The sequence below is a fragment of the Pan troglodytes genome, chromosome 5 (genome assembly GCF_028858775.2).
Source record: "Pan troglodytes isolate AG18354 chromosome 5, NHGRI_mPanTro3-v2.0_pri, whole genome shotgun sequence".
In the NCBI taxonomy this organism is placed as follows: domain Eukaryota; kingdom Metazoa; phylum Chordata; class Mammalia; order Primates; family Hominidae; genus Pan; species Pan troglodytes.
The window spans coordinates 172,244,903-172,263,879 of record NC_072403.2 but is presented as its reverse complement, the minus strand read 5'-3'; the positions used below and the strand labels follow the sequence as shown (position 1 = coordinate 172,263,879).

Here is an 18,977-nt window from a genome sequence, read left to right as displayed (position 1 = left end):
AGCTGTTCTATGAAACAGGAAAATATATGCCTAGACTATTTATTGGAAATCAAATTTTAAAATACATTCCGAGTTGTTGTTGTAAGTTGGAGAAGTGTGGCTCAGCGACACACACATACCTATGCTTGTCAGAGTTGTTCATTTTCATCAGGCTGGTTCAAAGCAGGCTAAAGAGATATTTCAAAAGACCATTCCTGTTGTTATTTTGTATTCTTTCCATTTATGTGATCTACAAATACTCCTATGAAGATTTGCACTGTTCTTGTTTCTGTATTACATAACCCAGTTCACCACGCACTGAGAGATATGTGTAAGACTTGGAGAATTGCAGAAGAGCGGGAGTGGTGAGGGCTGAGACAGAGCCAGAGAACAGTGCCCCTACAGAGGGAGGGGTGGGAGGTGTGGCCTGCAGGAGGCAGGGATGTCTGGGAGCAAGAGGGCAGACCACAGCTGGCACTGAAAACTGACTCCAAGAACAGTGTCACATGTGCCAGCAGAAACAGGGCAGGGCAAGAGTCCCTCCCTCACCAACCAAGTCATTTGGTTCCTAAGGGCACTAAACCTGTCATAGTTACAAATATAGCCTGTATGGACTTATACCCTATTCTTTATCTCACTTCTCACTTTTTTTGTCTCTCTATTTTTGAGACAGGGTCTCCCACAGGTTACCCTGGCTGGAGTGCAGTGGCTCAATCTCAGCTCATTGCAGCCTCGACCTCCTGGGCTCAGGTCATTCTCCCACCTCATCTTCCCAAGTAGCTAGGACTACAGGCATGTGCCACCATGCCCAGCTAATTTTTTGTATTTTTTTAATAGAGACAGGTTTCACCATGTTGCCCAGGATGGTCTTGAACTGTGGAGCTCAAGTTATCCGCCCACCTTGGCCTCCCAAATTGCTGGGATTACAGGTGTGAGCCACCACACCCAGCCCCTTATCTCACTTCTTAAGCTGGTTTTCCTTGCTGTAAAATGAGGATAACAATAGCTAACATTTACTAAGAGCTCTACCCAGTGCTTTCCATGCCCTTCCCATGCACCTTCTTTTATTGCACTTCATTTTATTGTGCTTTGCAGATATTGTGTTTTTTAACAGATTGAAGGTATACAGCAACCCTACATTAAGCAAGTTTATTTGCAGCATTGTTCCAACAGCAGGTGCTCACTTCATGTCACTGTGGCATGTTTTGGTAATTCTCACAATATTTTAAACTTTTCCATTATTATCATATCTGTGATGGTGATCTACAATCAGTGATCTTTGATACTGCTATTGTAATTGTTTTAGGGCACCACAAACCATGTCTGTGTAAAACAGCAAACTTAATTGATAAACGCGTGTGATCTGACTGTTCCACACACTGAGCATTCCCCCATCTCTCTCCCTCTCCTTGGGCCTTCCTATTGCCCAAGACACAACCGTATTGAAATTAGGCCAATTAATAGCTCTACAATGCCCTCTAGGTGTTAAATGAAAGGAAGAGTTGCAAGTCTCAACTTTAAAGCAAAAGGCAGAAATGATTACGCTCAATGAGGAAGTCATGTTGAAAGCCAGCATAAGCTGAAAGTGAGGACTCTTGCACCAGGTAGCCAAGTCGAGAATGCACAGGAAAAGTTCTTGAAGGAAGTATAAAAATGCTACAAATGAGAAATGAAACAGCCTTATTGCTGATATGGAGAAAGCTTGAGTGGTCTGGATAGAAGATCAAACCGGTCACAACATTCCCTTAAGCCAAAGCCTAATCCAGAACAAGGCCCTAACTCTCTTCCATTATATGAAGGCTGAGACAGGTGAAGAAGTAGCAGAAGGAAAATTCGAAGTTAGTAAGTTTGGTTCATAAGGCTTAAGGAAAGAAGCCATCTGCATAACTTGAAAGTGCAAAATGAAGCAGCAAGTGCTGATGTAGAAGCTGCAGCAAGTTATCCAGATCTAACAAAGATCACTGATAAAGGTGGTCACACTAAACAACAGATTTTCAATATAGACACAACAGCCTTCTATTGGAAGAAGATGCCATTTAGGACTTTCATGAAGAGCGAGGAAAAAATCAATGTCTGGTTTCAAAGCTCGAAGGACAGGTTGACTCTCTTGTGAAGGGTGAATGCAGCTGGTGACTAGAAGGTGAAGCCAGTGTTCATTTACCATGAAAACCCTAGGGTCCCTAAGAATTATGCTAAATCTACTCTGCTTGTGCTCATGGAATAACAAAGCCTGTGTACAGATAACAGTACATCTGTTTACAGCATGGTTTATTGACTATTTTAAGCCTGCCGTTTAGACCTACTGCTTAGAAAAGAAGATTGCTTTCAAAAGATTACTGCTCATTGACAATACATACACCTGGTCACCCAAGAGCTCTGATGGAGATGTACCTAAAGATTAATGTTGTTTTAATGCCTGCTAACACAACATCCTTTCTGCAGCCCATGGATCAAGGAGTAGTTTTGACATTCAAGTATTATTATTTAAGAAATATACTTTATAAGGCTATAGCTACCATAGATGGTAATTCCTCTGATTGTTCTAGGCAAAGTACATTGAAAAACCTTCTGGAAAGCTTTCACCATTGTAGATGCCACTAAGAACATTTGTGGATCATTAGAGGAGGTCAAAATATGAACGTTAATGGGAGTTTTGAAGAAGTTGATTACAGCCCTCATGGATAACTTTGAAGAGCTCAAGACTTCAGCATAAAAAGTGTCTGCAGATACAATAGAAATAGCAAGAGAACTAGAATTAGAAGTAGAGCCCGAAGATGTGACTGAATTGCTTCAACCTCATGATAAAACTTGAACAGATGAGGAGTTGCTTCTTACAGATGAGCTTAGAAAGTGGTTTCTTGAGATGGAATCTACTCCTGGTGGAGATCCCGTGAACATTGTTGAAATGACAACAAAGGATTTAGAATATTACATAAACTTAGTTGACAAAACAGCATCAGGGTTTGAGAGGATTGACTCCAATTTTTAAAGAAGCTCTACTGTGGGTAAAATGCTATGAAATAGCATTGCATGCTATAGAGAAATCTTTCATGAAGGGAGGAGTCAATCAACATTGAAAACTTCATATTCTTGTTTTAAGAAGTTTCAACAGCCACTTCAACCTTCAGCTACCACTGTCTTGCTCAGTCAGCAGCCATCAACATAGAGGCAAGAGCCTCCACCAGCAAGATTACCACAAATTGAAGGTTCAGATGATTGTTAGCATTTTTAAAAAATAAAGTATTTTTAAATTACATTGTTTTCTTAGACATAATATTGCACATTTAATAGACTACAGTATAGTGTAACCGTAACTTTTATATGAACTGGGAAACCAACAAAAATGTATGACTCACTTTATGGTAAAATTTACTTTATTGTGGTAGTCTGGAACTGAATCCCCAATATCTCTGAGGTATGCCTGTATTCCCTCATTGAATCCTTGCAGCAACCCTATGAAATAGGCGTTATTATTATTAACCCCACTGACAACTGGAAAAAAAAAAAAAAAAAAAAACAGGCCAGAGAAAGTAAAGGACTTGCTCAAAACCACACAGCCAATCAGTGACAAAGCCAAAGTTTCAATCCTGGCAGCTAGATTTTGTGGCCCATGAACTTGTCTCACCATCAGAGGGTTGGGCTCATGAATGGGACAATACGATGAAACACCCATCACAGTGCTTGGTATTTAGTTAGTAGTCACTCACCGGTGGCTGATGTTGTTGCTGCTGCTGCTGTTGTTGCTGCTGCTATTGTCATTTTTCTTGTTGCTGTTGTTGCTGCTATTGCTGTTGTTATTGTTACTGCTGCTATTGTTTTTGCTGTTGCTATTACTGTTGTTATTGCTATTGTACTTATTTCTACTGTTGTTACTGTTGTTGCTGCTGCTGTTATAATTATTGCTGCTGTTCCTACTGCTGCTACTGTTGTTGCTACTGTTGTTGCTGCTGTTGTTGCTGATGTTGCTGCTGCTGTTGTTACTGCTGGTGTTCCTACTGCTGTTGTTGCTGCTGCTGTTATTGCTTCTGTTGCTATTGCTGTGGGTATTGTTGCTGCTGTTGCTGTTGTTGACTGTGATGCTCTTGCTATTGTTGTTGCCGATGCTTCCATTGTTATTGCTGCTGCTGTTGTTGCTACTACTGTTACTGTTACTGCTGTTACTGTTGTTGCTGCTGTTAGTGTTGTGGCTGATGCTATTGCTGCTACTGTTACTGTTGCTGCTGTTACTGTGCTGTTGTTTTTGTCACTGCTGTTGCTGCTGTTGTTGCTTTTGTTATTGTTGCAGCTACTGTTGTTCCTGCTTTGTTGCTGTTGCTGATGCTTTTGCTGTGGGTGTTGTTTTGTTTGCTGCTGTTGCTGTTCACTTTTGTTATTGTTACAGCTACTGTTGTTGCTGCTCTTGCTGCTGCTGCTGTTGCTGCTTCTGCTATTGCTGTTACTGCTTTTTCTGACGTTGCTGTTGTTGCTGCTGTTATAATTATTGCTGCTGCTGTTGTTGCTGCTGTTGCTTTTGTTATTGTTGCAGCTACTTTTGTTGCTCCTCTTGTTGTTGTTGCTGCTATTGCTGCTGTTGTTGCTTTTGTTATTGTTGCTGCTGCTACCTGTTGCTGACATTGCTGTTGCTGCTGCTGTTGTTGCTGCTACTGCTATGTTGCTGTTTCTATTATTATTGCTGTTGTTGACTATGATGCTGTTGCTGTTGCTGCTGCTGCTGTTGCTGAAATTGTTGCTGTTGTTGTTAATGCTGTTGTCATTGCTACTACTATGGCTGCTGCTGCTGTTGTTACCACTATTGCTACTGCAACTGCTGTTGTTACTACTGCTGATGTTGCTGCTACTGTTACTGTCATGGTTGCTGCTACTATTGCTGCTATTGTTGCTTTTGTTGTTGCTGCTGCTTCTGTTATTGCCATTGTTGATTATGATGCTGTTGCTATTGCTGTCACTGCTGCTACTGTTGCTGACACTGTTGTTGCTGCTACTGTTGCTGATGTTGTCATTACTGCTATTGTTACTGCTGCTGTTGCTGCTGCTGCTGTTGCTGTTATGATTGCTGCTGCTATTGCTGTTGTTGTTGCTTTTATTGTTGTTGCTGCTGTTACTGCTGTTGTTGCTGCTATTGCTGCTATTGTTGTAATTATTGCTGCTACTGCTGCTGCTGCTATTACTGCTATTTCTGTTGCTACTGCTGCTGTTGCTGTTGCTGTGGCTAATGTTGCTGTTGTTAATTGTGATGCTATTGCTGTTGCTGATGCTGCTGTTGCTATTGCTGTTGCTGATACTGTTGCTATCGTTGCTTTTGTTATTGTTGCTGTTGTTGCTGCTGCTGCTACTGTTGCTGTTGCTGCAGCTGCTCTTATTGTTGCTGCTGCTATTGCTGTTGTTACTGCTGCTATTGTTGCTCTTGTTGCCGATGCTGCTACTGTTGCTATTGCTGTTGCCGCTACTCTTACTGTTGCTATTGCTGCTACTATTGCTGCTGGTGTTGCTGCTACTGTTGTTGGTACTATGGTAATGATTGCTGCTGCTGCTGCTGCTACTGTTATTACTGCGATTTCTGTTGCTACTGCTGCTGTTGCTGTTGCTGTGGCTATTGTTGCTGTTGTTAATTGTGATGCTATTGCTGTTGCTGATGCTTTTGTTTCTATTGCTGTTGCTGATGCTTTTGTTTCTATTGCTGTTGCTGATAGTGTTGCTATTGTTGCTTTTGTTATTGTTGCTGTTGCTGCTGCTGCTACTGTTGCTGTTGTTGCTGCTCTTATTGTTGCTGCTGCTGTTGCTGTTGTTAATGCTGCTATTGTTGCTGTTGTTACTGCTGCTATTGTTGCTGTTGTTGCTGATGCTGCTACTGCTGCTATTGCTGTTGCTGATACTGTTGCTATTGTTGCTTTTGTTATTGTTGCTGTTGTTGCTGCTGCTGCTACTGTTGTTGCTGCTGCTACTGTTGCTGTTGCTGCGGCTGCTCTTATTGTTGCTGCTGCTATTGCTGTTGTTGTTGATGCTGCTACTGTTGCTATTGCTGTTGCTGCTACTATTACTGTTGCTATTGCTGCTGCTACTGCTGCTGGTGTTGCTGCTACTGTTGTTGCTACTATGGTAATGATTGCTGCTGCTGCTGCTACTGTTATTACTGCGATTTCTGTTGCTACTGCTGCTGTTGCTGTTGCTGTGGCTATTGTTGCTGTTGTTAATTGTGATGCTATTGCTGTTGCTGATGCTGCTGTTGCTATTGCTGTTGCTGATACTGTTGCTATTGTTGCTTTTGTTATTGTTGCTCTTGTTGCTGCTGCTGCTACTGTTGCTGTGGCTGCTATTATTGTTGCTGCTGCTGTTGCTGTTGTTACTGCTGCTATTGTTGCTGTTATTGTTGCTGATGCTGCTACTGTTGCTATTGCTGTTGCTGCTACTATTACTGTTGCTATTGCTGCTGCTACTGCTGCTGGTGTTGCTGCTACTGTTGTTGCTACTATGGTAATGATTGCTGCTACTGCTGCTGCTGCTGTTGCTGCTATTACTACTGCTACTTCTGTTGCTGCTGCTGCTGTTATTGCTGTGACTTCTGTTGTTGCTACTGCTGATTTTGCTATTTCTGCGGCTATTGTTGCTGCTGTTGTTGCTCTTAATTGTGATGGTGTTGATTCTGTTGCTATTGTTGCTGCTATTGCTACAATTGTTGCTGCTGTTGTTGCTATTGTTGGTTTTGTTGTTACTGTTTCTGTTGCTTTTGTTATTGTTGCTGCTGCTGTTGCTGTTGCTGCTGCTGCTGATGCTGTTACTGTTACTATTGCTATTACTGATACTATTGTTGCTGCTGCTGTTGCTCGTGTTGCTACTGTTGCTATTGCTGTTACTACTGAGGATCCTATTGTTGCTATTGCTGTTGCTGCTGATGGTATTACTGTTGCCATATCTGTTGCTGCTACTGTTACTGTTGCTGTTGCTATTACTATTGTTGCTGCTGTTGCTTTTGTTGTTGTTACTGCTGCTGTTGTCGCTGATGCTTCTACTGTTGCTATTGCAGTTGCTGCTGTAATTACTGTTGTTGCTGCTGTTGCTACTATTGCTGCTACTGTTGCTGCTGTTCTTGCTTTTGTTGTTCCTGCTGCTGCTTCTATTGCTGCTATTTCTACTGTTGTTGTTTCTGCTGCTGTAGTTGTTGTTATTGTTGTTGGCAGAGAGACCAGAGGAGCTCAACTGACTTGATTTTACCTCCCCATCTGGAGCTTTAGAGAATTCCAAAACCATAGGGTGATTTGGGTAAGCTTCTGCCATCCCTCGTCTCAGATTGGATTGGTCCAGAAAATGAGACAAGACTAACCAACTCCAGGTGGGGGAAATTCTGTGAGATGCTGGGTGGCTGGGAGCAGCCCACAGCTGATTCAATATTGCTATAAACAGGAACAGGTCCAAAGGGCATGGCTGGGAACAACAAAATGAAGAAAGCAGCATTTCTACGATGAATATCAGCAATGTCCTGGCATTCACGAAGACAAGATGATTGAGAAAACTTGCAATTTGAACAAATGTTTTAATTGCAGTCTTCATTTATCAAGCTGTTGAAAAGTAAATACACTTTGAAAAAATAATTTTTCAAATTCTATTTGCATAACTAATGATAACAAGATTTTGCAATCTTCATCTTTAACTGATATAAGATTAAGTTTAGACTTTACCCACATTCTCTATTACAGAGAAAGGTGAACACCCTAAAAAAGGAACTTATTTAGGCCAGTTCCAATTCAATAAGATAATTTTAGGAATAACTCTGTCGACATGAGTTATCAACAAGTTCTGTCCATTTTCTTTGTGAGAACCACCACTCAGAACACATTGCAAGACTAATCCTGAACAAAGTTTATAATCATTTGTTGTTCCTCTCATTTATTACCCACTTTATTTTGGTTTTCAGCCTCCTCATAATTTCTTTCTCCCCTCTCCATTTTTATTTCTTATTGCAGACCAAGAAAAAATAAAGAAAAGATGATTTACCTCCAAGTTCAGAAACTAGACATTCCATTGAACTAAGAAGAGAGACCGTTGCTGCTGTCATGACCTAGCTTTGATGGCAGCAAGACCAAAAGTAGAAATCCCTGCACTCATCACAAAGCCCATACAACTCAACCAAACTTACCCCTGAGCCCTATCAACCTAGGTCTACAGCCAGTGGAGTCTATTGTACACTGTGGAAAAATACCCATGGGACCAGATCCTGCCAAATTCTTCCAGCTCACTTTATTCTCAGCATTCCTAGGACATTGGACATTGGTTTTCTGGAGGGTTTTTTTTCCATCTTTGTATTTTTTAAAATTTGATTCTTTTCTTTGCAATGCTATCTAACCAGAATACATAGGGGAACTGTGGGCTAGGCAAACAAAATAGAAAAAAGTGTGAAAAACAGTAAAGTTGGGAGAGGAACATCTATTTTCTTAAAGAAATAAAACACCCAAAACAATATAAAGTTGTCCAGAATGTATGTCAAGAACTTTAGATAGGCCTTTCAGTAACATAGGTGAAGAAATTTTTAAAAATACATTGATTATTATCTAGGTTAGACTTAAAGTGAATCTCAAATAAAAGAATCAGGAATACAACTTAAGTAATCATGAGGTCCTTCCATATTTAGATTGGGTAAGCATGAATGTGTATTTTCTACAAAAGACCTTGAGAAGAGTTCAATAAAAAACGTTAGCATTATAAAACCATTGATGATCATTTTTTAGTCTGGTAAAAATGTCTTAACATTTGTGGATTTTAAAATACATGTTAATATTTTATAAAAATAATATTATGAATACATTTTTAAAAGCTAAATATCATAAGGCTTATAATGAAAACAAAATTTCCTTGCCCTATTTCACCTCTACTAATTTCTCAGAGAAAATTTTCAACTATTTTAGGTGAATTTTCCCCCTGAGATTCATCTCCATATATATAAATAACTTCTTTATATTGACATTTCTTGATTTTTCAGCTTAAATATTATCTGTTTACTTTTTAATATAAAAGATAAAAATGTAACTCTCTTCATCTCTCCCTTCATCCCAACACACAGCTTTTCTGTTCCCTTTAAACTTTGTCACATTTTTATTAAATCAAATACTGAACTTTCATGTCATTATGGCTATTAACACTGAGTCATTTTATGTACTATGATTATGCTTCCTTTCTTTTACAGTATCTTGCTTTTCCTGAACACTGGTTTTTATTGTTTTGTTTTCTACATATTCATCATTAATTTTCCTCCAAACTGTCTGACAGAATAATAGCTCTCCCCTCAATGTATTCAAATACGTCACGCATTGGTTTCTCTTCTTTTCTTTTGTTCTGAGAGACCTCCCACATGGAGCCCCCAGCCCTCCTGCTCCACTTTCGCCTGGTGGATCTCTAGGTCTGCAGCAGAGCTGTTGCCCTGGGCTCTCTTTCCCCACCTTCCTGAGTGTTCCTTTTGTCTCCTGTCTCCTAGATGCCATCTCCTTCTTGATTTTTGTCACATTTTAAAGAAGCATAATTTCCAATAGCTTCCTGAGAAAGCAGGTATGCCTGTCCTCCTGCACTCTCTTCTGTGGCATCAACTGTTGAAACCTGAAAATGACATTTCTCAGACCCTTCACCACCTGGCTTCCTATACGGCTCTACCAGTGGGTCACACTGACCAGAGATGGGAAGGAAGGAGCAAGAGAGAAGAGAAACATTGATATTATAGGCTGTAGAATTGCACCATAGGCTGAATTCATACCCTCATCAGGTCTCTTAAACAAAAGTTACAAAATGGGTAGGAAGGAGGGAATCTCAGAACTGGAATGGAGACACTGACTGAACCCAAATGAATCTGAAGATCTTGAACCCCCATGATATAGTTAGGCTCTATGTCCCCACTCAAATCTCACCTTGAATTGTAATAATCCCCATGTGTCATGGGAGGTACTGAATGCAACGTAATTGAATCATGGGGGCAGGTTTTTCCTGTGCTGTTCTTGTGGTAGTGAATAAGTCTCATGATATCTGATGGTTTCATAATAGGGAATTCCCCTTTACATGCCAGGACTCCTCTTGCTTTCTGTCATGTAAGACGTGCTTTTGCTCCTCCTTTGCTTTCCACCACAATTGTGAGGCCTCCCCAGCCATGTGGAACTGTAAGCCAAAACTTTTTCCTTTGTAAATTACCCAGTGTGGTATGTCTTTATTAGTATCATGAGAACAGAATAATACAATAAATTGGTACCAGTGTCAAAGAAAAGTGTTGAACTCTATAAAATATTTAAAGAGATTTATTCTGAGCCAAATATGAGTGACCACGGCTCGTGACACAGCCCTCAGGAGGTCCTGAGAACATGTGCCCAAGGTGGTCGGGGCACAGCTTGGTTTTATACATTTTAGAGAGGCATGAGGCATCAATCAAATGCATTTAAGAAATACATTGGTTTGGTCCAGAAAGGCAGGACAACTCAAAGTGAGGAGGGCATGGCGGGGGCTTCCAGGCTATAGGTGAAGTTAAACATTTTCTGGTTGACAATTGGTTGGGTTTGTCTAAAGATCTGGAATTGATAGAAAGGGAATGTTCAGGTTAAGATAAAGATTGTGGAGGTCTGTTCTAAGATGATCAAATAGAAACGGCTCTAGTCTGCAGCTCCCAGCGTGATCAATGCAGAAGATGGGTGATTTCTGCATTTCCAACTGAGGTACCTGGTTCACCTCATTGGGACTGGTGGGACAGTGGGTGCAGCCCATGGAGGGCTGAAGCAGGGTGGGGTGTCACCTCACCTGGGAAGCGCAAGAGGTCAGGGGATTTCCCTTTCCTAGCCAAGGGAAGCCATGACAGACTGTACCTGGAAAAACGGGACACTCCCGCTTAAATATGCACTTTTCCAACAGTCTTAGCAAACAGCACAACAGGAGATTATATCCCATGCCTGGCTCAATGGGTCCCATGCCCTCAGAGCCTTGCTCACTGCTAGTGCAACAGTCTGAGATCAACCTACAAGGCAGCAGCCCGGCAGTGGCAGGGGCATCTGCCATTGCTGAGGCTTGAGTAGGTAAACAAAGCTGCCGGAAAGCTCAAATGGGGCAGAGCCTACTGCAGTGCTGTGAGGCTTGCTGCCTCTATAGACTCCAACTCTGGGGGCAGGGCATAGCTGAATAAAAGGCAGCAAAAACTTCTGCAGACTTAGATGTCCCTGTCTGACAGCTCTGTAGAGAGCAGTGGTTCTCCCAGCATGGTTTTTGAGCTCTGAGAATAGACAGACTGCCTTCTCAGGTGGGTCCATGACCCCCATGTAGCCTAACTGGGAGACACCTCCCAGTAGAAGCTGACTGACACCTCATATAGGCGGGTGCCCCTCTGGGACAAAGCTTCCAGAGGAAGGATCAGGCAGCAATATTTGCTGTTCTTCAATATTTGCTGTTCTACAGCCTCTACTGGTGATACCCAGGCAAACAGGGTCTGGAGTGGACCTCCAGCAAACTCCAACAGACCTGCAGCTGAGGGACATGACTGTTAGAAGAAAAACTAACAAACATAAAGCAATAGCATCAACATCAACAAAAAGGACATCCACACCGAAACCCCATCTGTAGGTCACCAACATCAAAGACCAAAGGTAGATAAAACCACAAAGATGGGGAGAAACCAGGGCAGAAAAGCCAAAAATTTTAAAAGCCAGAGCACCTCTTCTCCTCCAAAGGATCGCAGCTCCTCACCAGCAGCGGAACAAAGGAGGACGGAGAATGACTTTAACGAGTTGACAGAAGTAGGCTTCAGAAGGTCGGTAATAACAAACTTCTCTGAGCTAAAGGAAGGTGTTTGAACCCAACGCAAGGAAGCTAAAAATCTTGAAAAAAGACGAATGACTAACTAGAATAAACAGTGTAGAGAAGACCTTAAATGACCTAATGGAGATGAAAACCATAGCATGAGAACTACATGACACATGCAAAAGCTTCAGTAGCTGATTTGATCAAGTGGAAGAAAGGGTCAGTGATTGAAGATCAAATGAATGAAATAAAGCAAGAAGAGAAGTTTAGAGAAAAAACAGTAAAAAGAAATGAACAAAGCCACCAACAAATATGGGACTATGTGAAAAGACCAAATCTATGATGGATTGGTGTACCTGAAAGTGACAGGGAGAATAAAACCAAGTTGGAAAACACTTTTCAGGATATTATCCAGGAGAAATTCCCAAACCTAGCAAGACAGGCCAACATTCAAATTCAGGAAATACAGAGAACACCACAAAGATACTCCTCGAGAAGAGCAACCCCAAGACAGATAATTGTCAGATTCACCAAGGTTGAAATGAAGGAGAAAATGTTAAGGGCAGCCAGTGAGAAAGGTCAGGTTACCCACAAAGGGAAGCCCATCAGACTAACAGTGAATCTCTCAGCAGAAACTCTACAAGCCAGAAGAGAGTGGGGGCCAATATTAAACATTCTTGAAGAAAAGAATTTTCAACGCAGAATTTCATATGCAGCCAAACTAAGCTTCATAAGTGAAAGAGAAATAAAATCCTTTACAGACAAGCAAATGCTGAGAGATTTTGTCACCACCAGGCCTGCCTTACAAGAGCTCCTGAAGGAAGCACTAAACATGGAAAGAAAAAACCAGCACCAGCCACTGCAAAAACATGCCAAATTGTAAAGACCATCAATCCTAGGAAGAAACTGCATCAACTAACAGGCAAAATAATCAGCAAACATCATAATGACAGGATCAAATTCACACATAACAATATTAACCTTAAATGTAAATGGGCTAAATGTGCCAATTAAAAGACACAGACTGGCAAATTGGATAAAGAGTCAAGACCCATCAGTGTGCTGTATTCAGGAGACCCATCTCATGTGCAAAGATCCACGTAGGCTTGAAATAAAGGGATGGAGGAAGATCTACCAAGCAAATGGAAAACAAAACAAAACAAAAAAAAATGAGTTGCAATCCTAGTCTCTGATAAAACAGGCTTTAAACCAACAAAGATCAAAAGAGACGAAGAGGGCCATTACATAATGGTAAAGGGATCCATTCAAAAAGAAGAGCTAACTATCTTAAATATATATGCACCCAATACAGGAGCAACCAGATTCATAAAGCAAGTCCTTGGAGAACTACTTAGAGACTTAGACTCCCACACAATAATAATGGGAGACTTTAACACCCCACTGTCAATATTAGACAGATAAATGAGACAGAAGGTTAACAAGGATATCCAGGACTTGAACTCAGCGCTGCACCAAGCAGACCTAATAGACATCTACAGAACTCTCCACCCCAAATCAACAGAATACACATTCTTCTCAGCCCCACATTGCACTTATTCCAAAATTGACCACATAGCTGGAAGTAAAGCACTCCTCAGCAAATGTAAAAGAATAGAAATCACAACAAACTGTCTCTCAGACCACAATGCAATCAAATTAAAACTCAGGATTAGGAAACTCACTCAAAACCACACAACTACATGGAAACTGAACAACCTGCTTCTGAATGACTACTGGGTAAACAATGAAATGAAGGCAGAAACAAAGATGTTCTTTGAAACCAATGAGAACAAAGACACAACATACCAGAATCTCTGGGACACATTTAAAGCAGTGTGTAGAGGGAAATTTATAGCACTAAATGCCACAAAAGAAAGCAGGAAAGATCTAAAATTGAGACCCTAACATCACAATTAAAAGAACTAGAGAAGCAAGAGCAAACAAATTCAAAAGCTAGCAGAAGGCAAGAAGTAACTAAAATCAGAGCAGAACTGAAGGAGATAGAGACACAAAAAAAACCCTTCAAAAAATCAATGAATCCAGGAGCTGGTTTTTTGAAAAGATCAACAAAATTGATAGACTGCTATCAAGACTAATGAAGAAGAAAAGAGAGAAGAATCAAATAGATGCAATAAAAAATGATAAAGGGGATATCACCACTGATCCCACAGAAATACAAACTACCATCAGAGAATAGTATAAACTCCTCTGTGCAAATAAACTAGAAAATCTAGAAGAAATTGATGAATTCCTGGACACATACACCCTCACAAGACTAAACCAGGAAGAAGTGGAATCTCTGAATAGAACAATAACAGGCTCTGAAATTGAGGCAATAATTAATAGCCTACCAACCAAAAAAAGTCCAGGACCAGACGGATTCACAGCCGAATTCTACCAGAGGTACAAAGAGGAGTGCTAGTACCATTCCTTCTGAAACCATTCCAATCAATAGAAAAAGAGGGAATCCTCCCTAACTCATTTTATGAGTACCGCATCGTCCTGATACCAAAGCCTGGCAGAGACACAACAAAAAAAAGAATTTTAGACCAATATCCCTGATGAACATCAATGCAAAAATCCTCAATAAAATACTGGCAAACCGAATCCAGCAGCACATCAAAAAGCTTACCCAGCACGATCAAGTTGGCTTCATCCCTGGGATGCAAGGCTGGTTCAACATACCCAAATCAATAAATGTAATCCATTACATAAGCAGAACCAAAGACAAAAACCACATGGTTATCTCAATAGACGCAGAAAAGGCATTTGGCAAAATTCAACAGCGCTTCATGCTAAAAACTCTCAATAAACTAGGTATTGATGGAACGTATCTCAAAATAGTAAGAGCTATTTATCACAAACCCACAGCCAATATCATATTGAATGGGCAAAAACTGGAAGCATTCCCTTTGAAAACTGGCACAAGACAGGGATGCCCTCTCTTACCACTCCTATTCAGTATAATGTTGAAAGTTCTGGCCAGGGCAATCAGGCAAGAGAAAGAAATAAAGGCTATTCAATTAGGAAAAGAGGAAGTCAAATTTTCCCTGTTTGCAGATGACGTGATTGTATATTTAGAAAACCCCATCGTCTCAGCCCAAAATCTCCTTAAGCTGATAAGCAACTTCAGCAAAGTCTCAGGATACAAAGTCAACATGCAAAAATCACAAGCATTCCTATACACCATTAACAGACAAACAGAGAGCCAAATCATGAGTGAAATCCCATTCACAATTGCTACAAACAGAATAAAATACTTAGAAATACAACTTACAAGGGATGTGAAGGACCTCTTCAAGGAGAGATACAAACCACGGCTCAACGAAATAAAAGAGGACACAAACAAATGGAAGAACATTCCATGCTCATGGATAGGAAGAATCAATATCGTGAAAATGGCCATACAGCCAATGGTAATTTGTAGATTCAATGCCATCCCTATCAAGCTACCAATGACTTTCTTCAGAGAATTGGAAAAAACTACTTTAAAGTTAATATGGAACCAAAAAAGAACCCACATTGCTGAGACAATCCTAAGCAAAAAGAACAAAGCTGGAGACATCACGCTACCTGACTTCAAACTATACTACAAGGCTACAGTAACCAAAACAGCATGGTACTGGTACCAAAACAGATATATAGACAAATGGAACAGAACAGAGGCCTCAGAAATAACACCACACATCTACAACCATCTGATCTTTGACAAACCTGACAAAAACAAGAAATGGGGAAAGGATTCCCTACTTAATAAATGGTGCTGGGAAAACTGCCTAGCCATACGTAGAAAGCTGAAACTGGATACCTTCCTTACACCTTATACAAAAATTAATTCCAGATGGATTAAAAACTTAAATGTTACACCTGAAACCATAAAAACCCTAGAAGAAAACCTAAACAATACCATTCAGGACATAGGCATGGGCAAGGACTTCATGACTAAAACAGCAAAAGCAGTAGCAACAAAAGCCAAAATAGACAAATGGGATCTAATTAAAGGGCTTCTGCACAGCAAAAAAAAAACTACCATCAGAGTGAAGAGGCAACCTACAGAGTGGGAGAAAACTTTTGCAATCTACCCATCTGACAAAGGGCTAATATCCAAAATCTACAAAGATCTCAAACAAATTTACAAGAAAAAAACAACCCCATCAAAAAGTGGGCAAAGGATATGGACAGACACTTCTCAAAAGAGGACATTTATGCAGCCAACAGACAAATGAAAAAATGCTCATCAACACTGGTCATCAGAGAAATGCAAATCAAAACCACAATGAGATACCATCTCACACAAGTTAGAATGGCAATCATTAAAAAGTCAGGAAACAACAGATGCTGAAGAGGATGTAGAGAAATAGGAATGCTTTTACACTGTTGGTGGGAGTGTAAATTAGTTCAACCATCGTGGAAGACAGTGTGGCAATTCCTCAATGATCTAGAACTAGAAATACCATTTGACCCAGTGATCCCATTACTGGGTATATACCCAAAGGATTATAAATCTTGCTACTATAAAGACACATGCACATGTATGTTTATTGCAGCACTATTCACAATAGCAAAGACTTGGAACCAACCCAAATGTCCAACAATGATAGACTGGAATAAGAAAATGTGGCACATATACACCATGGAAACTATGCAGCCATAAAAAAGGATGAGTTCATATCCTTTGCAGGGACATGGATGAAGCTGGAAACCATCATTCTGAGCAAACTTCACAAGGACAGAAAACCAAATACCGCATGTTCTCACTCATAGGTGGGAATTGAACAATGAGAACACTTGGACACAGGGAGGAAACATCACACACCGGGGCCTGTTGTGGGGTGGGGGGCTGAGGGAGGGATAGCATTAGGAGAAATACCCAGTGTAAATGATGAATTAATGGGTGCAGCAAACCAACATGGCACATGTATACCTATGTATCAAACCTGCACGTTGTGCACATGTACTCTAGAACTTAAAGTGTAATTAAAAAAAAAAAAAAGATAAAGATTGTGGAGACCAAAGTTCTTTTGAAGTCTTATAGTGGCTGCGGTTAGAGAAAATAGATGACAAATGTTTCCTATTCAGATCTTAGTTAATCTCTTTAGGATTGGGAGGGTCTGGAAGACAAAGATCTAGCTATGTTAACAGAGATTCTTTACAGATGCAAATTTTCCCCCACAAAGAACAGCTTTGCAGGACCATTTCAAAATATGCAAAGAAACATGTTTTGGGGTAAAATATTTGTATTTTATTCCTTGTCTTGTAATGTTATGCCAGAGTCAGGTTGGAAAGTAAGTCACAATATATACGGTTAAATAAAATGTATCTGATGAGTTTATGATATGTAGGGCATGACTCCCCTGGCCCCTTAGATAGGAATTTGTTCAAGATTTAAAAAAAAAATCAGAATTCAGTCCTTACCAGGTAATGGGGTGCTGCTGTAGAGATACCTGAAAATGTGGAAGTGACTTTGTAACTAGGTAACAGGCAGAGGTTGGAACAGTTTGGAGAGCTCAGAAGAAGACAGGAAGATGTGGGACAGTTTGGAACTTCCTAGATACTTGTTGAATGACTGATAGTGACATGAACAATGAAGTCCAGGCTTAGGTGGTCTCAGATGGAGATGAGAAACTTGTTGAGAACTGGAGCAGAGGTGACTTTTGTTATGCTTTAGCAAAGAGACTGGTGGCATTTTGCCCCTGCCATAGAGATTTGTGGAACTTTGAGCTTGAGAGAGAAGATTCAGGGCATCGGGTGGAAGAAATTTCTAAGCAGCAAAGCATTCAAGAGGTGACTTGGGTGCTGCTAAAAGCATTCAGTTTTATTTATTCACAAATACATGGCTTGGAATTGGAACTTCTGTTTAAAAGGGAAGGAGAGCATAAAAGTTAGGAAAATTTGCAGTCTGATGATGCAATAGAAAAGAAAAACTTCCTTTCTGAGGAGAAATCCAAGCCACTGTGGAAATTTGCATAAGTAGCTAGGAGCCAAATGTTACTCCCCAAGACAATGGGGACACTGTCTCTAGGGCATGTCAGAGACCTTTGTAGCAGCCCCTCCCATCAAAGGCTTGGAGCAGTAGGAGGAAAAAATGGTTTCTTGGGTCAGACCTAGGGCCCCCCTGCTCTGTGCAGCTTAGGGACTTTGTGGCCTGTGTGCCAGCCACTCCAGCTGTGTCTAAAAGAGGCCAAGATACAGCTCAGCGTGTGGCTTCAGAGGGTGCAAGTCCCAATCCTTGGCAGCTTCCATTTGGTGTTGAGTCTGCAGGTGCCCAGAAGTCAAGAATTGAGGTTTGGGAACCTCCACCTCGATTTCAGAGGGTGTATGGAAATGCCTTGATGTCCAGGTAGAAGTTGCTACAGGGGTGGGCCCTCATGGAGAATCTCTGCTAGGTCAGTGAGGAAGGGGAATGTGGAGTTGCAGCCACCACACAGAGTACCCACTGGGGCACTGCCTAGTGGAGCTGTGAGAAGAGGGCCATCATCTTCCAGACCCCAGAATAGTAGATCCACCAACAGCTTGCACTGTGTGCCTGGAAAAGCTGCAGACACTCAACACCAGTGAAAGCAGGAGGGAGTTGGGGGGCTGTAACCTGCAAAGCCACAGGGGTGGAGCTGCTCAAGGCCGTGGGAGCCCACCCCTTGTATCAGCATGACCTGAAAGTGAGACATGGAGTCAAAGGAAATTATTTCAGAGCTTCAAGACTTGACTGCTCCACTGGATTTTGGACTTGCATGGGACCTGTATCCCCTTTGTTTTGGCCAATTTCTCTCATTTGGAATGGGTATACTTACCCAATGCCTGTATCAAGGAATTACCCAATTCCCCTTGTATCTAGGAAGTAACTAACTTGCTTTTGATTTTACAGGCTCATAGGAGGAAGGGACTTGACTTGTCTCAGATGAGACTTTGGACTGTGGACTTTTGAGTTAATGCTGCAATGAGTTAAGACTTTGGGGGACTATTGGGAAGGCATGATTGGTTTTGAAATGTGAGGACATGAGATTTGGGAGGGACCAAAGGCAGAATGACATGGTTTGGCCCTGGTGCCCCCACCCCAATCTCACCTCGAATTGTAATAATCCCCATGTGTTAAGGGTGGGGCCAGGTGGAGATAATTGAATCATGGGAGTGGTTTCCCCCACACTGTTCTCATGGTAGTGAATAAGTCTATGAAATCTAATGGTTTTATAAGTGGGAGTTCCCATGCACAAGCTCTCTTGCCTACTGCTATGTAAGATGTGCCTTTGCTC

General features: G+C 41.1%; 1 protein-coding gene across 2 annotated transcripts in view; it reads left to right on the top strand.

Annotated features, from left to right (window-relative positions):
* The window catches only part of SLC22A2 (solute carrier family 22 member 2), a 92,804-nt gene that overhangs the window by 38,306 nt on the left and 35,521 nt on the right, over nucleotides 1–18,977 (top strand). Inside the window, exon 11 of one of the 2 annotated variants that reach the window (XM_016956579.4) lies at nucleotides 7,938–8,678. The exons of the other annotated variant lie outside the window; for it this stretch is intronic. Within the exon in view, the coding sequence (XP_016812068.1) occupies nucleotides 7,938–8,004 (67 nt within the window). The 3' untranslated portion in view covers nucleotides 8,005–8,678. Of the gene's footprint in view, nucleotides 1–7,937; nucleotides 8,679–18,977 lie in introns of those variants that run through there. 2 annotated transcript variants of the gene reach the window in all.